At 40.8% G+C, this 25,361-nt stretch overlaps 1 protein-coding gene across 2 annotated transcripts in view; it reads right to left on the bottom strand.

Annotated features, from left to right (window-relative positions):
• Positions 1 to 9,849: 9,849 nt before the first annotated feature.
• Positions 9,850 to 25,361, bottom strand: part of LOC137970329 (phosphatidylinositol-glycan biosynthesis class X protein-like) — a 19,114-nt gene continuing 3,602 nt past the window's right edge. For both annotated transcript variants that reach the window (XM_068816854.1, XM_068816853.1), the window contains exons 3-6: positions 18,054 to 18,142; positions 17,070 to 17,200; positions 13,011 to 13,120; positions 9,850 to 11,883 (exon numbers count right to left, since the gene is read on the bottom strand). In XM_068816854.1, the coding sequence (XP_068672955.1) occupies positions 11,746 to 11,883; positions 13,011 to 13,120; positions 17,070 to 17,200; positions 18,054 to 18,142 (468 nt within the window). In that variant the 3' untranslated portion in view covers positions 9,850 to 11,745. The remainder of the gene's footprint in view (positions 11,884 to 13,010; positions 13,121 to 17,069; positions 17,201 to 18,053; positions 18,143 to 25,361) is intronic.

Here is a 25,361-nt window from a genome sequence, read left to right as displayed (position 1 = left end):
CCAAATCTCTAGTAGCCAAAGGGTTAATACGTATTTTACGAATGCGCATGCGTTCTGTACTAACTCTGCTTACCACATGAACAAGAACAAGGAATAAAATTCAGAACTATAGACTATCCTTAGTTTTTACTACACTTACAGAAGGAGCTACCGTAGTCAAGGGGTTAATCACAGATGGCTCAGGGACCGATTAATCTCTCCCTCTTTGGATCGAAAGTAGCACGGGGGACCCCAGGCAGAGTTTTTGCAATTTTTTTTTTTTTTTTCTCAAACCCTTTGATTACTATCTGGCAAAATACGTCCAGCTTTATCCACGGTCCCATCTTGTGACATCATCACTTTTAACGGTCAGGAACAGCTTTGTCCACTAACTTGTGCAGGGAGAAGAGATCTCTCAAACTGTACCAGAATGAGCACAATTCAGTCAAGGAAACTGGAGAAACGGCCAAAAAAACCAATGTAACACTGACCTGAAATCTCCATGAAAAGCTTGCGCCATTACCCACCTACCTTTCTGATCACCTAATTATAAGATGATGAAATGTTTCTCAGAAACTCTTCCTACCAAAATAAAGCCTACCAAATGCGCAGCAAGTTGAAAAAAAGAAAAATGAGGCAAGGAAAGCCAAAAGAGAGGGAAGGAGAGAAAGCGAAAAGTGAAAGTCGAAAGTGTTGTGCTACTTTTAAAGCCAAAAACTATGTCGAAATTTTGCTTTCTGCGCATGCCGAACTTTGCAAGCACCTGAGTGAAAAGGCCGCGGAGTGTACAACCTGGAAAAAACGGGTTTGTACGGAGGTTTAGCTCTTAAACAGCACCACATTGACAAAAAAGACCCCTCAACTAGCTTCAAAACGTGTTTTTCGGCCAAATCTCTAGTAGCCAAAGGGTTAATACGTATTTTACGAATGCGCATGCGTTCTGTACTAACTCTGCTTACCACATGAACAAGAACAAGGAATAAAATTCAGAACTATAGACTATCCTTAGTTTTTACTACACTTACAGAAGGAGCTACCGTAGTCAAGGGGTTAATCACAGATGGCTCAGGGACCGATTAATCTCTCCCTCTTTGGATCGAAAGTAGCACGGGGGACCCCAGGCAGAGTTTTTGCAATTTTTTTTTTTTTTTTCTCAAACCCTTTGATTACTATCTGGCAAAATACGTCCAGCTTTATCCACGGTCCCATCTTGTGACATCATCACTTTTAACGGTCAGGAACAGCTTTGTCCACTAACTTGTGCAGGGAGAAGAGATCTCTCAAACTGTACCAGAATGAGCACAATTCAGTCAAGGAAACTGGAGAAACGGCCAAAAAACCAATGTAACACTGACCTGAAATCTCCATGAAAAGCTTGCGCCATTACCCACCTACCTTTCTGATCACCTAATTATAAGATGATGAAATGTTTCTCAGAAACTCTTCCTACCAAAATAAAGCCTACCAAATGCGCAGCAAGTTGAAAAAAAGAAAAATGAGGCAAGGAAAGCCAAAAGAGAGGGAAGGAGAGAAAGCGAAAAGTGAAAGTCGAAAGTGTTGTGCTACTTTTAAAGCCAAAAACTATGTCGAAATTTTGCTTTCTGCGCATGCCGAACTTTGCAAGCACCTGAGTGAAAAGGCCGCGGAGTGTACAACCTGGAAAAAACGGGTTTGTACGGAGGTTTAGCTCTTAAACAGCACCACATTGACCAAAAAGACCCCTCAACTAGCTTCAAAACGTGTTTTTCGGCCAAATCTCTAGTAGCCAAAGGGTTAATACGTATTTTACGAATGCGCATGCGTTCTGTACTAACTCTGCTTACCACATGAACAAGAACAAGGAATAAAATTCAGAACTATAGACTATCCTTAGTTTTTACTACACTTACAGAAGGAGCTACCGTAGTCAAGGGGTTAATCACAGATGGCTCAGGGACCGATTAATCTCTCCCTCTTTGGATCGAAAGTAGCACGGGGGACCCCAGGCAGAGTTTTTGCAATTTTTTTTTTTTTTTTCTCAAACCCTTTGATTACTATCTGGCAAAATACGTCCAGCTTTATCCACAGTCCCATCTTGTGACATCATCACTTTTAACGGTCAGGAACAGCTTTGTCCACTAACTTGTGCAGGGAGAAGAGATCTCTCAAACTGTACCAGAATGAGCACAATTCAGTCAAGGAAACTGGAGAAACGGCCAAAAAAACCAATGTAACACTGACCTGAAATCTCCATGAAAAGCTTGCGCCATTACCCACCTACCTTTCTGATCACCTAATTATAAGATGATGAAATGTTTCTCAGAAACTCTTCCTACCAAAATAAAGCCTACCAAATGCGCAGCAAGTTGAAAAAAAGAAAAATGAGGCAAGGAAAGCCAAAAGAGAGGGAAGGAGAGAAAGCGAAAAGTGAAAGTCGAAAGTGTTGTGCTACTTTTAAAGCCAAAAACTATGTCGAAATTTTGCTTTCTGCGCATGCCGAACTTTGCAAGCACCTGAGTGAAAAGGCCGCGGAGTGTACAACCTGGAAAAAACGGGTTTGTACGGAGGTTTAGCTCTTAAACAGCACCACATTGACAAAAAAGACCCCTCAACTAGCTTCAAAACGTGTTTTTCGGCCAAATCTCTAGTAGCCAAAGGGTTAATACGTATTTTACGAATGCGCATGCGTTCTGTACTAACTCTGCTTACCACATGAACAAGAACAAGGAATAAAATTCAGAACTATAGACTATCCTTAGTTTTTACAACACTTACAGAAGGAGCTACCGTAGTCAAGGGGTTAATCACAGATGGCTCAGGGACCGATTAATCTCTCCCTCTTTGGATCGAAAGTAGCACGGGGGACCCCAGGCAGAGTTTTTGCAATTTTTTTTTTTTTTTCTCAAACCCTTTGATTACTATCTGGCAAAATACGTCCAGCTTTATCCACGGTCCCATCTTGTGACATCATCACTTTTAACGGTCAGGAACAGCTTTGTCCACTAACTTGTGCAGGGAGAAGAGATCTCTCAAACTGTACCAGAATGAGCACAATTCAGTCAAGGAAACTGGAGAAACGGCCAAAAAACCAATGTAACACTGACCTGAAATCTCCATGAAAAGCTTGCGCCATTACCCACCTACCTTTCTGATCACCTAATTATAAGATGATGAAATGTTTCTCAGAAACTCTTCCTACCAAAATAAAGCCTACCAAATGCGCAGCAAGTTGAAAAAAAGAAAAATGAGGCAAGGAAAGCCAAAGAGAGGGAAGGAGAGAAAGCGAAAAGTGAAAGTCGAAAGTGTTGTGCTACTTTTAAAGCCAAAAACTATGTCGAAATTTTGCTTTCTGCGCATGCCGAACTTTGCAAGCACCTGAGTGAAAAGGCCGCGGAGTGTACAACCTGGAAAAAACGGGTTTGTACGGAGGTTTAGCTCTTAAACAGCACCACATTGACCAAAAAGACCCCTCAACTAGCTTCAAAACGTGTTTTTCGGCCAAATCTCTAGTAGCCAAAGGGTTAATACGTATTTTACGAATGCGCATGCGTTCTGTACTAACTCTGCTTACCACATGAACAAGAACAAGGAATAAAATTCAGAACTATAGACTATCCTTAGTTTTTACTACACTTACAGAAGGAGCTACCGTAGTCAAGGGGTTAATCACAGATGGCTCAGGGACCGATTAATCTCTCCCTCTTTGGATCGAAAGTAGCACGGGGGACCCCAGGCAGAGTTTTTGCAATTTTTTTTTTTTTTTCTCAAACCCTTTGATTACTATCTGGCAAAATACGTCCAGCTTTATCCACGGTCCCATCTTGTGACATCATCACTTTTAACGGTCAGGAACAGCTTTGTCCACTAACTTGTGCAGGGAGAAGAGATCTCTCAAACTGTACCAGAATGAGCACAATTCAGTCAAGGAAACTGGAGAAACGGCCAAAAAAACCAATGTAACACTGACCTGAAATCTCCATGAAAAGCTTGCGCCATTACCCACCTACCTTTCTGATCACCTAATTATAAGATGATGAAATGTTTCTCAGAAACTCTTCCTACCAAAATAAAGCCTACCAAATGCGCAGCAAGTTGAAAAAAAGAAAAATGAGGCAAGGAAAGCCAAAAGAGAGGGAAGGAGAGAAAGCGAAAAGTGAAAGTCGAAAGTGTTGTGCTACTTTTAAAGCCAAAAACTATGTCGAAATTTTGCTTTCTGCGCATGCCGAACTTTGCAAGCACCTGAGTGAAAAGGCCGCGGAGTGTACAACCTGGAAAAAACGGGTTTGTACGGAGGTTTAGCTCTTAAACAGCACCACATTGATAAAAAGCCCCCTCAACTAGCTTCAAAACGTGTTTTTCGGCCAAATCTCTAGTAGCCAAAGGGTTAATACGTATTTTACGAATGCGCATGCGTTCTGTACTAACTCTGCTTACCACATGAACAAGAACAAGGAATAAAATTCAGAACTATAGACTATCCTTAGTTTTTACAACACTTACAGAAGGAGCTACCGTAGTCAAGGGGTTAATCACAGATGGCTCAGGGACCGATTAATCTCTCCCTCTTTGGATCGAAAGTAGCACGGGGGACCCCAGGCAGAGTTTTTGCAATTTTTTTTTTTTTTTTCTCAAACCCTTTGATTACTATCTGGCAAAATACGTCCAGCTTTATCCACGGTCCCATCTTGTGACATCATCACTTTTAACGGTCAGGAACAGCTTTGTCCACTAACTTGTGCAGGGAGAAGAGATCTCTCAAACTGTACCAGAATGAGCACAATTCAGTCAAGGAAACTGGAGAAACGGCCAAAAAAACCAATGTAACACTGACCTGAAATCTCCATGAAAAGCTTGCGCCATTACCCACCTACCTTTCTGATCACCTAATTATAAGATGATGAAATGTTTCTCAGAAACTCTTCCTACCAAAATAAAGCCTACCAAATGCGCAGCAAGTTGAAAAAAAGAAAAATGAGGCAAGGAAAGCCAAAAGAGAGGGAAGGAGAGAAAGCGAAAAGTGAAAGTCGAAAGTGTTGTGCTACTTTTAAAGCCAAAAACTATGTCGAAATTTTGCTTTCTGCGCATGCCGAACTTTGCAAGCACCTGAGTGAAAAGGCCGCGGAGTGTACAACCTGGAAAAAACGGGTTTGTACGGAGGTTTAGCTCTTAAACAGCACCACATTGACCAAAAAGACCCCTCAACTAGCTTCAAAACGTGTTTTTCGGCCAAATCTCTAGTAGCCAAAGGGTTAATACGTATTTTACGAATGCGCATGCGTTCTGTACTAACTCTGCTTACCACATGAACAAGAACAAGGAATAAAATTCAGAACTATAGACTATCCTTAGTTTTTACTACACTTACAGAAGGAGCTACCGTAGTCAAGGGGTTAATCACAGATGGCTCAGGGACCGATTAATCTCTCCCTCTTTGGATCGAAAGTAGCACGGGGGACCCCAGGCAGAGTTTTTGCAATTTTTTTTTTTTTTTCTCAAACCCTTTGATTACTATCTGGCAAAATACGTCCAGCTTTATCCACGGTCCCATCTTGTGACATCATCACTTTTAACGGTCAGGAACAGCTTTGTCCACTAACTTGTGCAGGGAGAAGAGATCTCTCAAACTGTACCAGAATGAGCACAATTCAGTCAAGGAAACTGGAGAAACGGCCAAAAAAACCAATGTAACACTGACCTGAAATCTCCATGAAAAGCTTGCGCCATTACCCACCTACCTTTCTGATCACCTAATTATAAGATGATGAAATGTTTCTCAGAAACTCTTCCTACCAAAATAAAGCCTACCAAATGCGCAGCAAGTTGAAAAAAAGAAAAATGAGGCAAGGAAAGCCAAAAGAGAGGGAAGGAGAGAAAGCGAAAAGTGAAAGTCGAAAGTGTTGTGCTACTTTTAAAGCCAAAAACTATGTCGAAATTTTGCTTTCTGCGCATGCCGAACTTTGCAAGCACCTGAGTGAAAAGGCCGCGGAGTGTACAACCTGGAAAAACCGGGTTTGTACGGAGGTTTAGCTCTTAAACAGCACCACATTGACCAAAAAGACCCCTCAACTAGCTTCAAAACGTGTTTTTCGGCCAAATCTCTAGTAGCCAAAGGGTTAATACGTATTTTACGAATGCGCATGCGTTCTGTACTAACTCTGCTTACCACATGAACAAGAACAAGGAATAAAATTCAGAACTATAGACTATCCTTAGTTTTTACTACACTTACAGAAGGAGCTACCGTAGTCAAGGGGTTAATCACAGATGGCTCAGGGACCGATTAATCTCTCCCTCTTTGGATCGAAAGTAGCACGGGGGACCCCAGGCAGAGTTTTTGCAATTTTTTTTTTTTTTTCTCAAACCCTTTGATTACTATCTGGCAAAATACGTCCAGCTTTATCCACGGTCCCATCTTGTGACATCATCACTTTTAACGGTCAGGAACAGCTTTGTCCACTAACTTGTGCAGGGAGAAGAGATCTCTCAAACTGTACCAGAATGAGCACAATTCAGTCAAGGAAACTGGAGAAACGGCCAAAAAAACCAATGTAACACTGACCTGAAATCTCCATGAAAAGCTTGCGCCATTACCCACCTACCTTTCTGATCACCTAATTATAAGATGATGAAATGTTTCTCAGAAACTCTTCCTACCAAAATAAAGCCTACCAAATGCGCAGCAAGTTGAAAAAAGAAAAATGAGGCAAGGAAAGCCAAAAGAGAGGGAAGGAGAGAAAGCGAAAAGTGAAAGTCGAAAGTGTTGTGCTACTTTTAAAGCCAAAAACTATGTCGAAATTTTGCTTTCTGCGCATGCCGAACTTTGCAAGCACCTGAGTGAAAAGGCCGCGGAGTGTACAACCTGGAAAAACCGGGTTTGTACGGAGGTTTAGCTCTTAAACAGCACCACATTGACCAAAAAGACCCCTCAACTAGCTTCAAAACGTGTTTTTCGGCCAAATCTCTAGTAGCCAAAGGGTTAATACGTATTTTACGAATGCGCATGCGTTCTGTACTAACTCTGCTTACCACATGAACAAGAACAAGGAATAAAATTCAGAACTATAGACTATCCTTAGTTTTTATTACACTTACAGAAGGAGCTACCGTAGTCAAGGGGTTAATCACAGATGGCTCAGGGACCGATTAATCTCTCCCTCTTTGGATCGAAAGTAGCACGGGGGACCCCAGGCAGAGTTTTTGCAATTTTTTTTTTTTTTCTCAAACCCTTTGATTACTATCTGGCAAAATACGTCCAGCTTTATCCACGGTCCCATCTTGTGACATCATCACTTTTAACGGTCAGGAACAGCTTTGTCCACTAACTTGTGCAGGGAGAAGAGATCTCTCAAACTATACCAGAATGAGCACAATTCAGTCAAGGAAACTGGAGAAACGGCCAAAAAAACCAATGTAACACTGACCTGAAATCTCCATGAAAAGCTTGCGCCATTATCCACCTACCTTTCTGATCACCTAATTATAAGATGATGAAATGTTTCTCAGAAACTCTTCCTACCAAAATAAAGCCTACCAAATGCGCAGCAAGTTGAAAAAAAGAAAAATGAAGCAAGGAAAGCCAAAAGAGAGGGAAGGAGAGAAAGCGAAAAGTGAAAGTCGAAAGTGTTGTGCTACTTTTAAAGCCAAAAACTATGTCGAAATTTTGCTTTCTGCGCATGCCGAACTTTGCAAGCACCTGAGTGAAAAGGCCGCGGAGTGTACAACCTGGAAAAACCGGGTTTGTACGGAGGTTTAGCTCTTAAACAGCACCACATTGACCAAAAAGACCCCTCAACTAGCTTCAAAACCTGTTTTTCGGCCAAATCTCTAGTAGCCAAAGGGTTAATACGTATTTTACGAATGCGCATGCGTTCTGTACTAACTCTGCTTACCACATGAACAAGAGCAAGGAATAAAATTCAGAACTATAGACTATCCTTAGTTTTTATTACACTTACAGAAGGAGCTACCGTAGTCAAGGGGTTAATCACAGATGGCTCAGGGACCGATTAATCTCTCCCTCTTTGGATCGAAAGTAGCACGGGGGACCCCAGGCAGAGTTTTTGCAATTTTTTTTTTTTTTTCTCAAACCCTTTGATTACTATCTGGCAAAATACGTCCAGCTTTTTCCACGGTCCCATCTTGTGACATCATCACTTTTAACGGTCAGGAACAGCTTTGTCCACTAACTTGTGCAGGGAGAAGAGATCTCTCAAACTATACCAGAATGAGCACAATTCAGTCAAGGAAACTGGAGAAACGGCCAAAAAAACCAATGTAACACTGACCTGAAATCTCCATGAAAAGCTTGCGCCATTACCCACCTACCTTTCTGATCACCTAATTATAAGATGATGAAATGTTTCTCAGAAACTCTTCCTACCAAAATAAAGCCTACCAAATGCGCAGCAAGTTGAAAAAAAGAAAAATGAGGCAAGGAAAGCCAAAAGAGAGGGAAGGAGAGAAAGCGAAAAGTGAAAGTCGAAAGTGTTGTGCTACTTTTAAAGCCAAAAACTATGTCGAAATTTTGCTTTCTGCGCATGCCGAACTTTGCAAGCACCTGAGTGAAAAGGCCGCGGAGTGTACAACCTGGAAAAACCGGGTTTGTACGGAGGTTTAGCTCTTAAACAGCACCACATTGACCAAAAAGACCCCTCAACTAGCTTCAAAACCTGTTTTTCGGCCAAATCTCTAGTAGCCAAAGGGTTAATACGTATTTTACGAATGCGCATGCGTTCTGTACTAACTCTGCTTACCACATGAACAAGAACAAGGAATAAAATTCAGAACTATAGACTATCCTTAGTTTTTACAACACTTACAGAAGGAGCTACCGTAGTCAAGGGTTAATCACAGATGGCTCAGGGACCGATTAATCTCTCCCTCTTTGGATCGAAAGTAGCACGGGGGACCCCAGGCAGAGTTTTTGCAATTTTTTTTTTTTTTCTCAAACCCTTTGATTACTATCTGGCAAAATACGTCCAGCTTTATCCACGGTCCCATCTTGTGACATCATCACTTTTAACGGTCAGGAACAGCTTTGTCCACTAACTTGTGCAGGGAGAAGAGATCTCTCAAACTATACCAGAATGAGCACAATTCAGTCAAGGAAACTGGAGAAACGGCCAAAAAAACCAATGTAACACTGACCTGAAATCTCCATGAAAAGCTTGCGCCATTACCCACCTACCTTTCTGATCACCTAATTATAAGATGATGAAATGTTTCTCAGAAACTCTTCCTACCAAAATAAAGCCTACCAAATGCGCAGCAAGTTGAAAAAAAGAAAAATGAGGCAAGGAAAGCCAAAAGAGAGGGAAGGAGAGAAAGCGAAAAGTGAAAGTCGAAAGTGTTGTGCTACTTTTAAAGCCAAAAACTATGTCGAAATTTTGCTTTCTGCGCATGCCGAACTTTGCAAGCACCTGAGTGAAAAGGCCGCGGAGTGTACAACCTGGAAAAAACGGGTTTGTACGGAGGTTTAGCTCTTAAACAGCACCACATTGACCAAAAAGACCCCTCAACTAGCTTCAAAACGTGTTTTTCGGCCAAATCTCTAGTAGCCAAAGGGTTAATACGTATTTTACGAATGCGCATGCGTTCTGTACTAACTCTGCTTACCACATGAACAAGAACAAGGAATAAAATTTAGAACTGTAGACTATCCTTAGTTTTTCTTACACTTACAGAAGGAGCTACCGTAGTCAAGGGGTTAATCACAGATGGCTCAGGGACCGATTAATCTCTCCCTCTTTGGATCGAAAGAAGCACGGGAGACCCCAAACCGAGTTTTTGCAATTTTTTTTTTCATAATACGTATTTTACGAATGCGCACGCGTTCTGTACTAGTGTGCTTACAACATGAATAAGAGCAAGGAAAAAATTCAGAACTATGGACTATCTTTATTTTTTATTACACTAATAAAGGAGCTACCTGTAGTCAAGGGGTTTTAATCACGTATGGCTCAGGGACCGATTAATCTCTCCCTCTTTGGATCGAAAGTAGCACGGGGAACCCCAAACCGAGTTTTTGCCTTTCCTTCTTTTCTTAATACGTATTTTATGAATGCGCATGCGTTAAGCATTGCTACGCATGCTGGAAATTTTGTGTAGTCGGGATGTTTTACAAACGAGAAGGAAACAAACTAACAGCTGGAAGCTAGGGAGCTGTATGACAAGGACTACATCGACGCTAACATATTTAAACCTTGCTTGGAAGCATTTGAGAGATCGCAACTATTTAGTGGTATAAATTCCTTCTGTCTCGTTGAAAATGTTCTCGAGTAAATGGCGCTTCAACACGAAAACGCACTATAAAAGGCGTCGTGCCTTAAGCACGTGCAAATAATTTACCATTCAACCGAGCTCTGTGATAATTTGTGCCCTAAAAAAAGCCCCTTACGGCAATGTGTCCGTAATATGTGATAAAATGTTATCTGTCGTTCTTTTTTTTTTTATCCCCAGTCCCTTTTTCTCGCGCTGGAAATATCTTTTTGGGTTTCCGTCTCTGTGTTGCTGTTTGTTGATGGATAATTAATTAGTCTTGCTTGAATGAATTCCAACAAAAGCGGAGCGTGGAGCAGCCCGTTTTATAGCGCGTCTTCGTGTTCAAATATAGAGAATAAGATTGAGAGTTATATTCTCACATTGTTGTTAAACCCCTAAATTTGGCAATTTAACGTGGTTGTTTTATAGTGGATGGCAAAGAAATGTACCAAAATCTTAAGCCGCACGGAAGTTTATGCAAAGACAACGTCGACGCTAACCCCACAAGACGGTGGGCTCAATGGCAAAAACAATGCACGCTTTGTATCTGCGCTTTTTCTTATTGAAAATTTTTGACTTTGTTTTCAACATAGCTTCGGGAAGGACTTGACCACGGGACGATTTTGCTTCTTTCACCCTGGAAAGTTGCTACCCTCTTCTAAAAGCGGAGTGTCCAGGTACAAGCAATAGTGCTACATCCAATGCTAACTTAGATTTGAAGTCCCCATTGGAAAACGAGGGAATACATCCAATTCGAAAGCGCGTCTTAAAATACCTTTCATACAAAAATAATCTAAACGTGAGGAATGCATTTTAGTAACTTTCTTTCCCGTTCTCTGGAAACACCAACTTGTATTACCACCTTCAAGGTTCTGACGACAACGTGAGCACACAACAGCCAATCTTTCACTCTCTCAAATTACTTAAAGGCGATTCTATTAATCCACTGGGAGCAGTCATCGCAAAACGGATAGAATAACTGCAAAATAGTCTGCGCAAATGTTTATTTTCAAGTGATATTGTCGCTGTCGCTAAAAGTTTCCGTTGCCGGACGCAAGCACACCGTGAACAGAATGTCGATGCATGAGGACTGCAGATACCAGATCTCTAATTCCTTCGCGCCACCGCTAAACAACGCGCTTGTATGTTGTTCTCCGGATGATACAGTTGCTTCCCAGATTCGTTCTCTGGATTGTATTTGAGTAAATGACAAACACAGTTGTAAACTTTAAACAAATTGTGAGAGTGCAAATATCTTTGTCTTTTTGATGTGCTGAATTAAACGGCCTTGTAAGAGAGCCTTGTGAAGATGAAGTTACGACAGTCGGTTCTTCCTTGCCAGTTGCCACGGCAACAAGGCCACTTCTGGTATTACAGGGTGAGAGATCACGTCTCTTTTCTTTTCCAGTGGGTCTCGTGCAAGTTCGTAGAGCATTCTGAAAACACTCACTTTCTTGGGAAGGTATCATGAGATGACGACGGAGACGATGAGAACTGCCGCAATCGGCGGATAAAACTGCATTGCCACTAACGATCCAGAGTACTTGTGAACGAGTTCCATACTACCACAGCACAACCAGCCATAGTTGACAACACAGTAAAAGCTACAACAGGCCAAACGTGGTTAATTTGTCCAACAGGCACATAGAAAACAAGAGGTGTGGACTGCAAAGAAAAATGACGAAACCATCATATTAATAATAATTCCTTGCGATAAGGTCTAATTTAAGGGAAGGATGTAAGGGGGAAACATTACACAATGCCTATAAATTGGATTAGAACATCGCAGTAACCACTATAAACTCTTCGACACCAAAAGAAATACAACAGTGTCAAAGATTCGTACAGGGGAATAAGGATGTCCAAGATTAAACTGGATTTCATTTAGGTGAATTGGCCTGACGCTTTTAGGTTTACGCTGAGCAAAACACCTGCAGGAAGGTAGAATCATCATATTTGTGCTTAACAATACTCGTGTTTAACCCAAGATAACCCCAAGGTACCATGACAAGCGGCTCCTTTCACTCCTTTAACCCATTGACTCCCAGGGGTTCCCCATTGATGAGTAAAACCGTCTGGCGTTAGACAGAGTAAAATACTAAGTCTGGTTTAGGCCGGTTTGGACGTCAAACGGTTAATGGGGACATTCTCTTGCAACTTGTCTCGCAATCTTGTTGCGACTAAAGTTCTCACACCACGAAACAAAATAGGCCATTTCCGAGTTCACATCTACCTCCTCTTCAAAGCGAGTCTAAGTGCGAAGTTTTTCTTATGAAAATTAGTTTTCATGAATATGTAAAGTAGAACTAATTACCATCACAAGAACTTTGCACTTTGACTCGCTTCAAAGAGGAGGCTGACATGAACTCGGAAATGGCCTTTTGCTTTACAGGTGTTACACTGCGCAACGTTTCTGGCATCACATAAGATTAAAGGAACATTTTCATTGGCTTGTGCCCCAAACTGATGCGACAGTTGCAGGACATATGCTACACTTTGCAATGATTAAAGAATTCGTTGCGCGAAGCAGTGCAAAAAATAGAACTCAATTCTACTTTCCGCAACGGTTTCTACAACTTGTATCTTACATTGGATAATGTTTCGTTCAGCCCGTCTCGCCATGGCTTTGTGAGACAAGCTGTATGAAAAATTGCACAGTGTAACGGCGCCTTTAAAACAGCTAATTGAAAAACAAATCCCATGCCTAGAAATGTACACATGCCATACACACGATTTTTTATTTTTTGGAACACACAAATTGGGGGCTATCATAATTTATTCTTGAAAAATACCTCGATTGCGGACTTGAGGATGAGCCAGTCACATGAATCAGATCTAGTTTTGTCATAACAAGGAGCCTTGATTGTTTCAGTTCCACAATTTGTTGAAAGATCATCAATTACTGTCAAGGAGAACAAAGAACTCTTTCAGTAGAATAACAACAATAATAATAATAATAATAATAATAATAATAATAGCGGCTAGCTTCAAGAGCATCTTAACGGGCGAAGTCGGATATCCCAGCTGGTTCACAGGAGGGAGAACCAATCTGATCCCTAAGCCGGGTGAGCTCTCCAGTCAGAACCAGAGGCCTATAACCTGTTTGAACACGCAGTATACGTGGTTTACCACCTGCTTATTGTCACCAATGGACGAACATCTGGAGACACACAACCTGTTAGAAGAAGAAGAGCAAAGGGGAGCCAGGACCAAGTGCAGTGGGACCTTGGACAACTTAATGATTGACAGAATGGTTTGTCGAGATAGTCGAAATGGAAGCAGGAACCTAAGCATGGCTTGGATCGACGTGCGAAAGGCGTTCGATTCTGTAAGCCATGCTTGGTTGCAAGAAATGATGACGATGCACAAATTCCCCTTATGGATGTGCAGAACAGTGGCGAGACTGTGTGAAAGCTGGAATACGAAGATCACGGCCAGAACAAAGGAAGGGTATGAAACCTCTGACGTCACAAGGTTCAACAAAGGCCTTCCACAGGGCGACGCTTTATGTCCGAGGTTGTTCACTTTATGCCTTAACCCAATATCTTGGAAGTTGAAAGCATCGGAAGGATACAAGCTGTCAAGACCACTGAGTGGCAAGATTACGCACTTGCTATACATAGATGATATGAAGATATATGCAGCGTCGAAGGATAAACTTGAGAGAGTAATGAAGACAGTTAAAGAAGCCATGGCAGATGTCGGTTTGGAGTGGAACGAGAAGAAGTGTTCTACAGCTCATGTAAGGAGAGGTTCATTGGACAGCAGTTTGGGAGGCACTGCCATCGGAGAAAGGCAGGTCATAGAAAATCTGAAGAAGGGAGAAACTTACAAGTTTTTGGGAGTTTTAAGAAAATTCTAAGCAAGAGGACAGCTCTGTTCTGTGGGGAGCTTCAAAGGTTTGCTTGCAGAGACTGTCAATTATATGGTCGAGCCCCCTATCGGACTTCCACAAAGTCTTAGCATCTAATCAATACGCACTACCAGTTGTCACCTACCCTATGTGGACACTAACATGGCCGCTCGCAGATCTACAACAACTCGATCGCGAAGCTCGCAAGATCATCAAAGAGAATGGAGGCTACCATCCACTCGGTTCAACCGAGTTGCTATACCTACCAAGGAAGTGTGGAGGCCGGGGACTGAAGTCATTTGAGAGCCTGTATAAGCAGACCAAAGTCAAGACCACAATGAAGCTGTACGCAAACGAAGATCGAACGATGAGTTTAGTGCGCGAGTTTGAAGAGAAGTGCGAACGAGCAGGAAGAAGATCACTCGTAAAGGATGCCAAGAAATTTGCTTTGGAAATGGACATTACTCTGGACCTTGCATACCCAGATCCCAAAGCATTGCAAATTGACTCAGGTGAGGAATCACATGTTAAAGGAGTAGGGAGAACATTACGAGCGAGAGAAGAAGAGAGAAGCATGAGGGAAGTAAGAAAGCAGAGGTGGCAAGGAAAGCTGTTCGGAGAAAGATGGGATGATAACAAAGTTATTGACTGCTTCACTTGGCTTAGTAAGTGGAAGTCTGCACCTGTGCATACTGTTGCTGGAATCTATGAGTTATACCAGCAATTACTCCCCACTAAGCTGTACCACCAGAGCAAGACGAAGACGCTGACCACCTCGGATACCACGTGTCGTATGTGTGGAAAAGGGCCTGAATCTATGGCCCACGTGATTAGCGGATGTGGTGCCTTGGCACAGACTAAGTACATGCAGAGACACAATGCAGCCTTGAAAATCCTTTTCTTCGAGTTCCTGAAAGACTTAGATCTTATCTAGTGTATCCCCCCTTGGTACTCTCCAGTCTCAACTAAACCCGAGTACAAGAATGACCGAGCGTGCGCGTACTGGGATGTCCCAGTATTTGCTGAAAATACGGAAGTCAGGGCTAACAGAATTGATGCGAGAATTGTGGACAGAAAGGAGAAGAAGGTGATCCTTATTGAGATGAGCTGCCCTTGGGTTTCCAACAGAGAACAGAAGGAACAGGAGAAAACTGACAAGTATGCGCCGTTGAGATGGGAGATGCGCCAACAGTTCCCCGGCCACACTATCACACAGTTTAACGTGATAGTTGATGTACTAGGAGGCTACTCTATGGAGACGGCGGAGAAAGTTAGGAAGTTTTTAGGTTTGGATAGAGGGAACCAGGTTTTGTTTAATATGCAGAAGGCAGTTTTATCGTACACCCTAAACATAGCAAGGTCATTCAAGGTTTCGACGAGTTATTAAGGAATATAAACTCTTGTTCCTTTCTCAAATGTTGGTTCGTTAGTTATTACCAATTGGTTTGTAAATAGGTTTAACAGTAGGGATTGTTACACAATAGTGCCTTTTCCTACTTATATTTGTAAGCATACTTACGTACTACATACTGCATTATAATAATAATAATAATAATACTAATCTTAATGATGATGATGACGATGATAAATATTATACAGGGTAACGGCAATCACTTCAGATATACAACTGCTATGAATGTGGGCCATGTAAAAATAAGATTGTTTAACACAGGTTACCTACATGTGTAATAGACCTTTTTGCTGATACGGCGGCCATTTTGATTTCTATTGTTTCAAAAGACCTTATGGGATGCTCAGGGGGCAAATTAATATGTATTTACCCCCTGGGCATCCCATAATAGCTATTTGAAACAATAGAAATCAAAATGGCCGCCGTATCTGCAAAAAGGTCTATTATCAGCTGAATATTTGCAGAACTTATTTACTGTATGACCTTGTTTGAGCAGAAATTGTTGCCATAATGACGGGATCTTTGTGTCAGTCTTTCAACCACAACAATCTACCTTCTTCAAAATCCAAGCACTTGGGCCAAGTGCAACCTTGCAGGTGATAGGGTCAAAGTATGGGATGATCTGCCCTGTCAGATATTCCTGTGTTCAGATCTCAGATCATTGCCATTAAGAAAATTATTTATTAATAAGTAGCAACGAAGGGTAAAGCACATAAAATTCAGGATTGAACCCTTTGCAATATCCGCCCAGTGGTCTAACAACTAGTTTACCTAAATAGAAGAAATGTTGCTGAGGGGACGGGAGATCGTGCATGGAATTAAAGGGAGATTTTAATAGGTCTTTAGCAGGGATGGTACAAAACTGGACCTCCTTCTGGACCCCACTCGAGAGAAGAAAAAACAAAATTAATGGTTTTCACAGTGAAGCCAACAAATTCGAAAATCAAAATCGCAAGGTCTTTTGAATTTTTATCTAAAGGAGGTTGATGATGACCTAGAAATAAATCTTTTTTTCACGTTTCCAGTTCTGTGACGTCTTTCGTTGCGAAAATAAAGCATTTTGAATTTCCGGATTGTTACCTTGCACGACACCATGATACAAAGCTATTTGGTTGAAAAAAAAAAGTTCAATCCCTGTGAATCTCAGCAGTTTGTAACTTTGAGCCTTTCAAGTAAATAAGGAGATGTGTTCATACACATGTATTTTATCTCATGAGCGAAAAGTAAGCCCCTTAATCGCAAAGTGAACAACACATGTATTCGTTGATTAGCCGCCGTCATACTGTATTTCTCAGGCTTTCCTTTCCTTCTTTTCTTTCTGATTAACCCATTGATCCCTGGGAGTGAGAGTTTACCGATGTTAGTCTGTTTAACGCCAGACAATTTTATTGGTCAACTGGGGGTGTTCTTCTCTGAGGAGCATGAGGAGTGAATGGGCTAACCAACATTTCTACCTGGAACGATCTCAAATCTGAACATGCTTCTTTCCAGAATTCAATGGATGTGTCTATTGCATAGTTTCTTCATCATCTTCTTACGTAAACACTTACTTTCTGAAAGATTGTTATGTTTTAAAAGATTGCATACCATATCCATTGCATCTTCCAAGGACTGTTGGAGGTGACAGGGAGATGGACATAAATTTTTTGTTAACTGCAGCCTGGTGATACCTTAGGTGAACTGGTAAGCTGACATTTGCAGTAATTATGGTCCCCATTCTGATAAATGAAAAGAACGACAGTAATATTATTCACAAAATTAAGTGTGTTTTAATTGTAATGGGAGCTTTTCAGCAAGGATCTAAACAGTGTGATGACTAACAATAACATCAATAACATAATATTCTTTAGATGGGAAATTATGCTTGCATTTAAGAAGGGATGATGTCCCTAGGATAAGTTTAAACCCATTGACTCCCAGGGGTTCCCCATTGATGAGCAAAATAGTCTGGACAGTTCATGCCGGTTTGGGAGTCAAAGGGATAATTATTAATTAATTAAGACTGACTTAGAAAGAGAATGAAAAGGGAACCCGGGAACCACTCATGCTACGAGAATGAGGTAACAAGGCACGCAAAAAGCAGACCTCTCCCAAAGCATTTGCCTTAACCCATTCACTCCCAAACTGGCCTAAACCGGCCATATGTAGTATTTTACTCTGTCTAACACCAGACGATTTTACTCGTCAATGGGGAACCCCCAGGAGTCAATGGGTTAAGCTTGGTACTCCTGACTTTATTAAATTTAGGTAAATACTCATTTGACTAAGTTAACCACCATGAGCATAGCGGTCATCGTTTTTTAGCAGTCATCTTTTAGTGATCATGTTTCAGCGGTCATCGCTTATAGCAGTCAAGCTGTCAGCCAGGTTTTCATCAGTTTTCTCTCAGGTGTTTGGAGCTGTTTTCATTGTTAGTTTTTGAGCTTTCCCTCACCCCAACCTACCCTCTATCTTTCCTTCCACTGAGTGAGTTCATCAGGCATCCACCACCCATTTTAGGGAGGCAACTGGATAATTACTGAATAACATTTAAATTTTCACTTAAAAAACTTGACTTTTACCACAACTCACCTAACCACCACCTTAGGAAGAACGAAGATGCGGTTAGAAGAAGCATGATGTGCCAAGGACTCGACATTTACAGCATCTCTGCTAAAAACCTAGTATATACAATTAACACATTATATACCAGGCAAATAAATGTGACAAACAAATAATAATAATTATCATTAGAGTACAAATGGGAAAACCTCTTTACCTTCTCAAAGGAAATCAGAGGAGGCAGTGAGCTTGTTGATGAGTGGTTAGTGCACTAAGTGCCAATGAGTATACAAGTAGCATGTTTCACATGGTCCCTGGTCTGCCGGCTGGGATTATCATATCTGTTACTCTCATTACAAGGGAGGCGCGGTGGCCTCATGGTTAGAGTGCTCTACTCAGGATCGAGAGTTGCGGGTTCGGGTCCTGGCCGGGGACATTGCCTTGTGTTCTTGGGCAAGACACTTTACTCTCATGGTGTCTCTCTCCACCCAGGTGTATAAATGGGTACTGGCGAAAATGCTGGGGGTAACCCTGCGATGGACTAGCATCCCATAAAGGGGGGAGTAGAAATACTCCTAGTCGCTTCATGCTACAGAAACCGGAGATAAGCGCCGGCCTGATGGGCCTTCTAGGCTCGTTACAGAGACTTTACCTTACCTTTACCTTACGGCTATGTGCATGCTGTTGGTAAGCAAATTTCAAGTACTGATTTCAATTACATTTCATGACAAGACTGTTTGATCCCAAGTGACAAAATTTTGATCAAAGCAAGGAAGTAAGTGGATCTTTCGCTCTAAATAAAAAAATGCTCTTTATTGTGGAAGTTTGAGATATTCAGCCAAATAGAAGATGTTTTTGACGTGTCACATGTAACACAGAACGCGAATGTCACAAAATGAATTGCATTTTCTCTATTTTGACCTACATTCATGGGCTGAAAAATACGAAACTTCAAAAGTTCATAAAATAAGTTTTATTTTGCAGCAATTTGCATTAAGTTCAGGGTTGCCTTTTCAGAAAACGAAACGGTTTGTCCAGATGAGAACGAAATGTCCAATTACCGTCACTTCGAAAATTTACAATCATCATTTACAATCATGGCTTTAATCAAACGAAGTCACGCTTGCATGGGTGGTTCATAAAGTAAACAAGCTACATGGACTTTTGCTTTGATCAATTCGCATCTTTTTCTGGCTATGTGGCGTTTTTTCTTAGATGAGAACAGCAATGTCCAATAATTCCCGCCCAAGTACACCAGTTTCTTTTGAATACCGTGTACAGTGTGGTGTGCGCGGTTCGCGAGAAAAAAGGATAATCTTGAATATCTTACTTGAATCAAAACGCCACGAACTGAAATTTTCCATGAAGATAGCCTTTTCGTTTCTTGCGATAATATTAAATCGGTAAGTTCCAAACTGAAACATTTCTTTAAGTGAAGCTATGATCCTCGCAGTTACGAACGATATATCTCAACTACAGTCGTATTGGATGTCATTGTGAGTATAGAATCTGCTTTTACTTGGACCGTCTCCCAACACACGCAAGACCGTGTAGGTATTCCAGACATACAAAAGAAGGTAACCCGTTCGTAAACACGTATAAACAATATTTTGAAAATGTTCAGTTAAAGCAAAGACCTTTTCCATTATCGAAGGTTTTCTTTACCTGCTTTGCGAGATTTAAGTTCTCTGGGGTTATAAATAGTATATTAGTTGCGGACCAAGGATCCCTATGCAAAAATTGTTGATATTTTTCAAGAGTCGATAAAAAAAGTTTAAAACTCTGCGGAAAATTCGTTTCCAACTGCAGAAATTAGTTTATCTGTAACTCTGTTCTGCAAAAAGACACGTGTTCCCGTTGCGTTTTATCTTTTCACAAGCCAAGTAAACATCAATGTTCTAAGACTTTGTCTTAGAACATTGAAAACACGGACTTCCCGAAACTGTAAAATAAACTCCAAAAGGCACAAGAATACCCCAGAGGTAAGTCATTTTGATCTATTTTATTGAATGAAAGTTAAATTGAGCATTTTTTAGGCTTCACAATCGACTGTATTTTATTTCCCATATTACGTCTTATAACGCATTTAAATTCTCAATGGCTGTCTGCAGTGACGCGAGCTTGGGCTGCCTATGAAATCTGTGTACTTTTTCGGATACGACATTATTAAATTTACCTGCTATGTTCGAATTCTCTGACCACAGGCAGACCACCCTCTTTTATTTATAGATGAATACAGATGAACAATACGGTGGCTATAATATGCTCCAATATGCCAAATTTAAAGCAAATGATTCAATAAAAGTTTGAAGACAATGTTAACTGAGTGATGTGTCATGTTTTTTTTCATCGTCCCGTGCTGTTTTAAGCGCTATTTTGCTAGATGAATATTTGACCTCGGCGGTTAGACTCCTTGGTTACTTCTAATGTGTCCTCACGTACACGTGTTCTTGTTAGCTGTTATAAACATCCAGCTCTTTCAGTCTCAATGAATTTAGATTTGATCATATGATATCCTCAGGGTAAAGGCCAACAGTTTCACTTCAAAGCTACAGTCGCACAATAAAGCAGAACTAATCAAACATGGTGGTCTTAAACCCTAACCCTAACCCGCCAAAATATTCCCTCTAAAAGAAGCCCGAGAAATATGACCCTTTATGACCTCGGTGCTTTCCGGCTATGTGACGTCACCGAATCATGTATCGATCGTGTAAACCCAGGAAATCGTGTATCGGGTCGTGTAGGATTCCCCATGCAGTGGCTAGCCTGTTCCATAAGTTACATACAAAGTTACTATTCAGCCCAATAAGTGGGAATATTCATTAAAATTACAAATCTTTTGATAATTGCAAGGAACTATCTGCAAAACTGTTCGGTTTCTTTCTGCGGTTCTTTTCAACAGGTACAGGCCTGTGCTAATAAAAAATTCAGTCAGGTCTTCGACATTGAAAGTCTAACCAACAAATACTTCAGTCCGTTTTCGTGACTTGTGTGCTCGTCGATCACAATTTGGTCGTTTACTTTGAGTCGACTTGTGATAAATCTTACTGAATTTTATTATTCTAACAAAATCTATGGAACACGGAATCTCAACATTTACTATGCTATCACGCATCGTGTATCAGGCAATGTATTGAACCTTGACGAGGCATTTATGTCTGTTTTTTAGACAAAAATCAATGTTAAATACTCGCTTATAAAATGTAAATGGTAACCTAGAATTCAGACGCTGATACCGCCAACCTCTTTCACCATTTCAGTAGTAAACAACTTGTTGAATACCTTTTGGTGTTGTTGCTACTACTTCGAGCTAAACTGTACAAGTTTCTATCAAGACATTAAAAACTGATGTCTGCGTTTTGTTATTACGTATACGGAATATTTAATTTACTTTCATTGTTATCATTGGTTTTTTTGTAAAGATCGGAGACGTTGTGCTGACAATTACTCTGTTACTCAATAATTATATTCCGCCCCTGCCAAGCACGTTTTTAAATATTGCCACAACGCTGAGTATCCCAAAAATAATTATAATTATCCTTAACCTAAAACCCATCCAGGGAGCCTAATATGTCCAAGTGCAAGTCATTTGTTACTTTGTACAATGTTCCATTCATAATTTTCACCATTTGAAGGTCGGGGCAGATAAATCGGGCGGTTGTTGTGTAAACTATTGCTTTACTCCTGCACCATCCTGCGGACCTTTTGCGTGCGAAGTCTCGTAATAGTTACGAATGATAAAAAAACAGGAAGTCTTTTACGGAGAAACTGACATCACCCATACAGTGGTGTCGTGCATCACTGTTGCATTGTGAACTCGTGCATCACTGTTGCATTGTACTTTATTGGCTTTCAGTAGTCAGCGATAAGTCCCCAGCATTGGCGAATGTTTACAGTCAGGGGAGATGACGAAAATGTGTTAGAGTGACAAGTGGTGAATTGGGTGAACTTTCTACACCATCAGTTTTGTTAAGGGCGTGTCTGTGAAGAATGGAAACATGGATGGATGCTTGTGTCTGCGAGTAGTAGCACGACTGCACCTCGTTCTGGTAGTAACAAGAATAGTTTTCAGAATAATCATGAATGCAGCAGACATGATTTTGGGGTAAGTTATCAAATAGGCGTTCGAGCTGCTAGTGCTGCCAGCTTGCACGGAATTGATGCGACGGAAAGCTGTTCAGAGGTTCCTTCAAGTGTTCTTTTCTCCTGGCCATCTGCTTGTTGGATGTTAACGTACTCAAATCGCTCCCATTTCACTTTAGGTGCATTAAGGGTGGTGTCAATTTCTTCCTCTAGCAGCTGAAGACTGTTAATTCCGCAGGACTCGCAGGTTCTGCTAATGCAAGCCTTGTCGTGATACTTTTTATCTCCTTTCGAACAAAGAGTTGTCTCAATTACCGGTAAATCTGTAAGATGCTCATATACAGGCACAGTCTCAGATCTTTGTTTGGGTATCGCCTGTCTGGTTTTTTATCTCTCTTGATTTCCGTTGTCTCTGGTCATTCCTTTTGCCTTCAACTGCATCTTTTTGCCTCTGCCGTTGTCGAGCTTTGTAGAGTCGCCAGTCTGATTTTCCAGTTGACTGCGTTGACCCTATAATAATAAATGTATTGCCTATTTTTGCTTACCTTCAATTCATTTATTGAGTTAAATTTGACTACAAATTCACTGTCAATAATTTGACACAACATAAAGCCACACTATGTGAAGAGGGTCTTCACCTCAGCAACATTAGAGTAACACCTCCTATCTACGGGGTTAAGGATGATAAGATTAAAATTAGATTGAACTCTGTGCTTTGGGTTTTCACAAGTGAATTGATTTTTTTTTCAACACAACTGTATTTTTTTATTTTGTAGGTATTTTATGACCTTTTATTATATGGCTTTTGTTTGTAGCCGATATAACGCGCGCTCTGATTGGCTAATTGTGACTGAATTGTAGGGCATTATTCTCCCGTAATGCCCACGGGCTGATTACGGGTTTGCAAAAACAAAGCAAAAGGTAATTAAAAAGCCATATAATAAACTACTTACTAACCGAGCTAGCCGAGGGCCGTACTGGGGAATATTGGCCCTCGGTCGTTTTTGCACGGACCTCGCTGCGCTTGGTCCGTACTGCCATGATCTGGAGCCAATATTCCCCAGTACGGCCATCGCGCTCGGTTAGTAAGAAGTTATTATTGGTTTTCACGAAGTCAAAATGGAAAAGCCAAGTTGACCATCACTTATCCACTTACACAATGACAGCGAGTGATTTACATGTTAAATGGGACTTCTAAGGGGTTTAAGTAAAAATTGCCGCTACCAGACAAGAAACCCAGTAAACATAACAAACAAAACAAAACCAGACAAGAAACCCACTAAAAACCCGCTTGTTTACACAAAAAAAATCACCCACGGGTAGTATCCATCCGGGTATACTCCTCGGACGGGTACTGTGGGCAGTATGTGCTGATTGTGTCGCTTCGGGCGCGGGCACTTTCGCGTCACATTAGCTATTTAAACCAATCAGAATCGAAGATAATTAATTTTATTGGTGAACTATAACGTCAAATAGTAAACAGTGGGTGAACCAACCAGAATAGAGAATTTACAATAGAACAGGGATAGGTTTTTAGCAATCAGGGATCAAAACTGCGTTCGTTATAATCATTGTGATTAACGCTTGATGTTATTGCGGGTTATAAAACTTTTACTATAAATCTACTACCGCTCTATCCTGAATGTTTTCAATTTCTGTAATGATGATTTGGATAACCTTGTTAAACTTATACTAATCGTTGAAATAACAGCATCACGCTTAGCTTTAGTTAACTTAAAGGCTATTTCCGTTTGTTAGCTTTACAATACATTAAGCTAGGTACAGGTGTCAGACTGCAGTCATTATAATGTAGGATAACAAACGATTAGACTACAAACTCGAGTGATTAGTTGTCGTTGTGTACTAGTCATTGCCAAACACGGTTTCCTAGGAAGGTACCCCGGCTAAGGTAGGGTCGTACATGTAATAAATTCTAATACTATGATAGCGAAAAAGCTTGTTAGCTTATTATTTGTAACAAAATATATCTTGAGAAAATTTCATGCCAAGTCACCCATTCTGTCAGTTACATCAGAAGGTGTCTTCTCTTTTCTTCTGTTTTTTTTTTTTTTACGTTGGAGAACAGCTTCGGTTCCTTGTGCGTTTCATAGTACCACTGTGAAGCCTGACGGCCCTTTAAGACCTTTAACCTTTGATTCTCCCTCCATTCTTTCATTTTCTTAGCGCTTGTTTTAGCCATCCTGATTACTACAACCAGATTAACAATTTGACCTTTTTCATGCAAGTCGTTTACGAAGTGTATAGGGAAGGACCCAATTCATAATTGTGTCAGTGGGAATAATGCTTGTGCATTAACATCAATTCCGGTCAGGAATTCCACCTGTCATGCGATTAAGTAATACTCAAGAAAGAAACGATAGTTTTCAATTTACCAAACATGTTTCGACATTCTCATGTCATCTTCAGTTGCAAATGAGCTTTTAACTGTTGTACATTTGAATTTATATGAAGGTGTACGTTACAAAACAACACGTCAAAACTTAATTGCTCAGAGTTGTTGAAGTGATGCCTGTTAGAGAGGTAATTACCTTTTGCATATACATGTACTTCAAACCACCGAGTTTTTCATCCCACACTTTCAGTCTCACCTTCGCCGTTTATTAAGAGCTTGGTTCTGAAGGTTCAGAAACCAGCAAAAGAGGCAGTAAGTAATCAGATATTTGCATGCGTTCAGCCTAGCCTGAGGGGAAAATCATTACATTTCAATGAACCTAAACTACAAATTGTAACTCTAAGTGCACTGCGAATAAGGCTGCCAGCCACAAGTCTACTTGTACCCAACATGTTGTTTCTATTCAGGACGATTTTTCTGCAATAAATATTGTAGCTCACTTAAAGACAAGAAATTATCTTTAATAAACAATTGTCACGAAACAAAGGCAGGACATATTTAAGGAAAATGTCCCACATAATTTTCCCAATAGGTCCTCAAATGTGAACACTATATACCGTAAAAGCTAATTTATAAATCTGCATGCTGGATTTACACGCATGTCAGAAAAATACGATAAACAATACTGATTTGTACGACAACTATCCTTCAATTTACACACGATCCACGATGCATTATACACGATACCTCTTTCTCAACACATGAAGCACACCATCTGCAAAACACGACGCAAATGCTTCTTTAGTGACGCATGATGTACGATCCACTTTGCATGATATATGCAAAAGATGCACGATGTACGAAAGTGTGAACACAATGTTACGCTTTTGTTAACCAACAAC

Source organism: Montipora foliosa, chromosome 9, assembly GCF_036669935.1.
Source record: "Montipora foliosa isolate CH-2021 chromosome 9, ASM3666993v2, whole genome shotgun sequence".
Taxonomy (NCBI): Eukaryota; Metazoa; Cnidaria; class Anthozoa; order Scleractinia; family Acroporidae; genus Montipora; species Montipora foliosa.
The sequence above is the reverse complement of the archived record's forward strand: the minus strand, read 5'-3'. Positions and strand labels throughout refer to the sequence as shown.